The sequence below is a fragment of the Oncorhynchus clarkii genome, chromosome 9 (genome assembly GCF_045791955.1).
Source record: "Oncorhynchus clarkii lewisi isolate Uvic-CL-2024 chromosome 9, UVic_Ocla_1.0, whole genome shotgun sequence".
Classification (NCBI taxonomy): Eukaryota; Metazoa; Chordata; class Actinopteri; order Salmoniformes; family Salmonidae; genus Oncorhynchus; species Oncorhynchus clarkii.
In genome coordinates this window covers 80,208,941-80,215,566 of record NC_092155.1, presented here as the reverse complement: position 1 = coordinate 80,215,566, position 6,626 = coordinate 80,208,941, and the positions used below count along the sequence as shown (strand labels likewise).

The window sequence follows — 6,626 nt, the reverse complement described above, 5'->3', positions numbered from 1 at the left end:
TAAAATATAACCTGTAGTTTGTTACAAACTGACTTGTTCCTTTGGATGTACATACCTTCTATTGTTGATATGTTAAAAACGTTTTTTATTGAATTAAATACCTGTTAAAAGTTATGGTTGAATAAAAAATTGTTTTATACGAGTAGAGATGACTGGTCTTTGTTTTATGTGCTTACACATTCTAAAAAAGGTGACCAATGTTAAATATATAAATACAATGTCCAACTCAGTTAGCTTCAAAACATATTTTAATAAGAAAAGAAGAATCTAATTGGATTATTTCCACAGCAGCTCTTTTTCCAACAGTCCCATATTGGACCTGGGAACTGTATTAAAACCGACTACTACTACCAGGTCGACCCCTCTCAACAGGTATGCGAGCTGAACACTGTAAATAAAGACACTGCCTAAACATTGCTATGAATGAATCCCAGCCTTAGTCTGTACGTAACTATATAAAAAGGGGAAATCTCAAACACTCAAAGACAAAGTGAAGTAATTACTGTTCCCAACACAACGGGACAAAACGTGTGACGTGTCTACAGACACGTTCTCTTGGGGTGTTCCTCTGTCTTGTCCTGAGCTTCTCTCTTGAGGGCCGGCGACTGGACCTGAGCTTCTCTCTTGGGGTGTTCCTCTGTCTTGTCCTGAGCTTCTCTCTTGAGGGCCGGCGGCTGGACCTGAGCTTCGGCACTGTCCACGGTCTCCACCACACCACCCTACACACACACACACACACACACACAATTAATTAACTGCTGAAGGTAAGCATTAAAATATACTACGTGCTCTTCAAATGGAATACTGAACTTAAGTCAGGAGATATTTGATCATTGAACAGCATATTAAGCTCTGCAGCTACAGTTCCCTTAATAAAATGGCCTGGTATCTTTCTAGAATGAACACGTTCACTAAATAGAAGCGTCGTAACATTCCGACACTGACGGGGAGTTACAGCACCACCTTGTGGTGAGAAGACAAATCTTATTGGTCACATATTTAACAAATCTAATTGGTCACATATTTAACAGATGTGGGTGTAGTGAAATGCTTGTGTTCTTATCTCCAACAGTACAGTAATATTTAACAATTCACACATCTAAAAGTAAAAGAATGGAATTAATAAATATATAAATATTAGGATGAGCGGAGTGGCATTGACTAAAATCCAGTAGAATAAACAGAGTATTTACATATGAGAGACAATTAAAGCAGTATGTAAACATCGTGGCCAGTGATCTCATGTCTATGTATAGAGGGCAGCAGTCTCTAAGGTGCAGGGTTGAGTAGCCAGCCAGTGATGGCTGTTTAACAGTCTGATGGCCTTGAGATAGAAGCTGTTTTTCAGTCTCTCGGTCCCAGCTTTGATGCACCTGTACTGACCTCACCTTCTGGATGATAGCGGGGTGAACAGGCAGTGGCTCGGGTGGTTGTTGTCCTTGATGATCTTTATGGCCTTCCTGTGACATCGGGTGGTGTAGGTGTCCTGGAGGGCAGGTAGTTTGCCCCCGGTGATGCGTTGTGCAGACCTCACTACCCTCTGGAGAGCGTTACGGTTGTGGGCTAAGCAGTTGCCGTACCAGGCAGTGATACAGGATGCTCTCGATTGTCTTCAGGCTCCTGAGGTTGAAGAGGTGCTGTTGCGCCTTCTTCACCACACTGTCTGTGTGGGTAGACCATTTCAGATCATCGGTGATGTGTACGCAGAGGAACTTGAAGCTTTCCACCTTCTCCACTACTGTCCCGTCGATGTTGATGGGGGGGGGGGGGGGGGGGGGGGTGCGCCCTCTGCTGTTTCCTGAAGTCCACGATTAGCTCCTTTGTTTCGTTGACGTTGAGGTTATTTTCATGGCACCACACTCCCTCATCCACTACATAACATGACTACATTGACATGAAGTTACAGCACCACCTTGTGGAGAGAAGACACCACTACATACAGTCACTCAGTGTGTCTACGGTCCACATACCTAACCACCTGGTTAACATTACCTTGTTGTTCTGTACAGCGTGTTTCTCTGTCCAACTCTTGGCCTTCTGCAGATATACCTGCTTGCTGTACTTCAACTCTGATGACTGGGAGAGAAACAGACAACTCAGTGTGTGAGACGGATAACGTCACCGAGGGTGTCTCAGGGGAGTTGGGATATGTAAAAAAAAAAAAAACATTTCCAATTCACACATATATTAAATACACACTTGTGTGTGAAATAGGGCCAATGCACCCACCAAAATCATGATTCATTATGAATTACACTGAACACAAATTTAAAAACGCAACATGCAACAATTTAGGATTTTACTGAGTTACAGTTCAAATAAGGAAATCAAGTCCATCGAAATAAATTCATTAGCCTCTAATCTATGGATTTCACTTGACTGTGCTGCAATGGAAGGGCCGGGAGGGCATAGGGCAGCCGGGCCCGGCCGCTGGGGAGCCGGGCCCGGCCGCTGGGGAGCCGGGCCCGGCCGCTGGGGAGCCGGGCCCAGCCAATCAGAATGAATTCTACCCCACAAAGGACATTATTCCAGACATAAATACTCCTCAGCGCCACCTCTGACGATCCTGCCAGTGAAGAAGCCGGATGTGGAGAGCTGACGTGGATACACGTGGCCTGAGGTCGGTTGGACGTACTGCCAAAGACTACAGGACCAACATCAACTCTGTGTGTGTGAGAGGGCTACAGGACCAACATCAACTCTGTGTGTGAGAGGGCTACAGGACCAACATCAACTCTGTGTGTGTGAGAGGGCTACAGGACCAACATCAACTCTGTGTGTGTGAGAGGGCTACAGGACCAACATCAACTCTGTGTGTGTGAGAGGGCTACAGGACCAACATCAACTCTGTGTGTGTGAGAGGGCTACAGGACCAACATCAACTCTGTGTGTGTGAGAGGGCTACAGGACCAACATCAACTCTGTGTGTGTGAGAGGGCTACAGGACCAACATCAACTCTGTGTGTGTGAGAGGGCTACAGGACCAACATCAACTCTGTGTGTGAGAGGGCTACAGGACCAACATCAACTCTGTGTGTGTGAGAGGGCTACAGGACCAACATCAACTCTGTGTGTGAGAGGGCTACAGGACCAACATCAACTCTGTGTGTGTGAGAGGGCTACAGGACCAACATCAACTGTGTGTGTGTGAGGGCTACAGGACCAACATCAACTCTGTGTGTGTGAGAGGGCTACTGGACCAACATCAACTCTGTGTGTGTGAGGGCTACTGGACCAACATCAACTCTGTGTGTGTGTGTGAGAGGGCTACAGGACCAACATCAACTCTGTGTGTGAGAGGGCTACAGGACCAACATCAACTCTGTGTGTGTGAGAGGGCTACAGGACCAACATCAACTCTGTGTGTGTGAGAAGGCTACAGGACCAACATCAACTCTGTGTGTGTGAGAGAGCTCTTCAGTAAAGGCCATTCTACTGCCAATGTTCGTCTATGGAGATTGCATGGCTGTGTGCTCGATTTTATAAACCTGTCAGCAACGGGTGTGGCTGAAATAGCCGAATCCACATATACTTTTGCATATACACTCATATATATATATATATATATATATATATATATATATATATATATATATATATATATATATATATATATATATATATATATATATATATATATATATATATATATATATATATATATATATATATATATATATATATATATATATATATATAGAGAGAGAGAGAGAGAGAGAGAGAGAGAGAGAGAGAGTGTGTATCAGCTATGGGGTCAGTCCGTCTGTTATATCAGCTATGGGGTCAGTCAGTCTGTTATATCAGCTATGGGGTCAGTCAGTCTGTTATATCAGCTATGGGGTCAGTCAGTCTTATATCAGCTATGGGGTCAGTCAGTCTTATATCAGCTATGGGGTCAGTCTGTCTGTTATATCAGCTATGGGGTCAGTCTGTCTGTTATATCAGCTTTGGGGTCAGTCAGTCTGTTATATCAGCTATGGGGTCAGTCAGTCTGTTATATCAGCTATGGGGTCAGTCAGTCTGTTATATCAGCTATGGGGTCAGTCTGTCTGTTATATCAGCTATGGGGTCAGTCTGTCTGTTATATCAGCTATGGGGTCAGTCAGTCTGTTATATCAGCTATGGGGTCAGTCTGTCTGCTATATCAGCTATGGGGTCAGTCTGTCTGCTATATCAGCTATGGGGTCAGTCAGTCTGTTATATCAGCTTTGGGGTCAGTCAGTCTGTTATATCAGCTATGGGGTCAGTCAGTCCGTTATATCAGCTATGGGGTCAGTCAGTCCGTTATATCAGCTATGGGGTCAGTCAGTCCGTTATATCAGCAATGGGGTCAGTCAGTCTTATATCAGCTATGGGGTCAGTCTGTCTGTTATATCAGCTATGGGGTCAGTCTGTCTTATATCAGCTATGGGGTCAGTCAGTCTGTTATATCAGCTATGGGGTCAGTCAGTCTGTTATACCAGCTATGGGGTCAGTCTGTCTGTTATATCAGCTATGGGGTCAGTCCGTCTGCTATATCAGCTATGGGGTCAGTCTGTCTGCTATATCAGCTATGGGGTCAGTATGTCTGTTATATCAGCTATGGGGTCAGTCTGTCTGTTATATCAGCTATGGGGTCAGTCTGTCTGTTATATCAGCTATGGGGTCAGTCTGTCTGTTATATCAGCTATGGGGTCAGTCTGTCTGTTATATCAGCTATGGGGTCAGTCTGTCTGTTATATCAGCTATGGGGTCAGTCCGTCTGTTATATCAGCTATGGGGTCCGTCTGTTATATCAGCTATGGGGTCAGTCAGTCTGTTATATCAGCTATGGGGTCAGTCAGTCTGTTATATCAGCTATGGGGTCAGTCAGTCTGTTATATCAGCTATGGGGTCAGTCTGTTATATCAGCTATGGGGTCAGTCTGTTATATCAGCTATGGGGTCAGTCTGTCTCGTCTGAGTCGTTGTACGGACAGGACAGTGAAGGAGCAAAGTGTTACTCACTATGTCAGCCATGAGTGGGTCGTCAAGGTTGGGTTCAGCCATCAGCAGCTGTATGGAGGTGAGCACTGTGGAGATGTTCAGGGAAGGTTTCCACGCACCCTGCACACACACACACACACACACACACACGAGAAGAGGTGATACACATGGTGCAGAGGTTGGCTGTCCATGTTGTATCTTGGGTGGGCGTGTGTGTGTGTTACCCTGGGTGGTAGTTTGAGGGCGTCGTGACAGATGCGACCATTGTTGTCTATGTTGGGGTGGTAGATAGGGGTCAGGAATCTCATCTTAGGCGGCTCAAAGGGATACCTGGAGGGTTAGGAGAGAACTTAGGGGGCTCAAAGGGATACCTCGAGGATTAAGAGAGAACTTAGGGGCTCAAAGGGATACCTCGAGGGTTAAGAGAGAACTTAGGGGCTCAAAGGGATACCTCGAGGGTTAGGAGAGAACTTAGGGGGCTCAATGGGATACCTGGAGGGTTAGGAGAGAATGATCACGATGATTGTACCTAAAACATGTACTAGACCTGTATCTACTCAGAGATGTGTGTGTTATGTCAGTCACATCATACCTGTCTGGAACTATGATCTCCAGTGAGAAGACTCCTCCTTCAAACGGAGTCTCAGCTCCGCCCACTATTTCTACACAGGACAAGGGACAGTAACAACACCTATAGACGTTTATATCTATATAAAACGACATCATTGATCACTACTATACATGTAAGTTTATAATATTAATATATATTATTGATTAACACCAATAGGCTATCAATGGCGGATGCATGAAAAGAGTTCCTTCGACACATATACTAGCACCCACCGAGAGGCTACATAACCGTAGGACTGACTGATCGATAAGTTGATTGATACTCACGGGCCCGGAGCTCGTCCATCTTCCCCTCGGTCTGCCAGCAAGTGATCCCCGGTGAAGGCTCCATGCTAAGCAGCTGTAACTCGCGCTTCAGACGTGAGGTCCTCTGCATTTTCTCGCTCTGAGACACCCGGTGAAAGACATGTTTAACTAGTTCGCTAACTAACGAGTTAGTTAACTACAGACCAACCGTAGCTAGCTATATAACGTTACAGTAGCTAAGTTAGAAGCTTTGTGTCAACTAACGTTATTTACGTTAGTTATGATGCTGGACACTTGTTGGGTATATTATTATCGACACATTTGGGCTTACCTGGATTTTCGCTTCAAATACACCTGTAGGCGACAGAAAGAAGTAGCTAGCAAGGGGGTTGACAGAATGTTTAGATTTTCCCTCCTTATACCTCACCGGAAATCCGGGTTTTGGTGAAGTGCATTTTGGGTGTTGTAGTTCATTGGCAGAATGTAGAAAACTTCTCAAAGAAAATTGTAGGCCATTTACCAAAGCGTCATCCAAATTATAGACACATTTGACACTAAGTCAATATACATATATTCAGGTTTATTTTAATAATAAAACAAAGTTGCTTAGGTTTATTTTATCAAATTCAACTGGTATGAAGTACCACTGTATGAGTCATAATACCCATCAAACTTAGCAGTCAAACAAGGAAATGGCTCCAATCATTTTTCCACCATTCACTTTTTCGATAGAGGATTTTAGAAACACTTAAAATAAAATAAAACATTCTCCTTCTCCCAAATCCA

General features: G+C 44.4%; 1 protein-coding gene across 2 annotated transcripts; it reads right to left on the bottom strand.

Moving 5' to 3' along the window:
• Window positions 1-235: 235 nt before the first annotated feature.
• On the bottom strand, window positions 236-6,280 carry LOC139417446 (ubiquitin-conjugating enzyme E2T (putative)). 2 transcript variants are annotated; one of them, XM_071166731.1, is made up of 8 exons: window positions 6,172-6,253; window positions 5,862-5,979; window positions 5,557-5,626; window positions 5,189-5,294; window positions 4,986-5,084; window positions 1,993-2,076; window positions 681-719; window positions 522-611 (listed from the first exon to the last, which is right to left on the bottom strand). In XM_071166731.1, the coding sequence occupies exons 2-8, from the start codon at window positions 5,968-5,970 to the stop codon at window positions 540-542; spliced, it is 579 nt and encodes a 192-aa protein (XP_071022832.1). In that variant the 5' UTR covers window positions 5,971-5,979; window positions 6,172-6,253; the 3' UTR covers window positions 522-539. The 2 variants fall into 2 exon arrangements, with proteins under 2 accessions (XP_071022831.1, XP_071022832.1); XM_071166730.1 differs by having other exon boundaries at window positions 236-719; window positions 6,172-6,280.
• Between the last annotated feature and the right edge of the window lie 346 nt (window positions 6,281-6,626).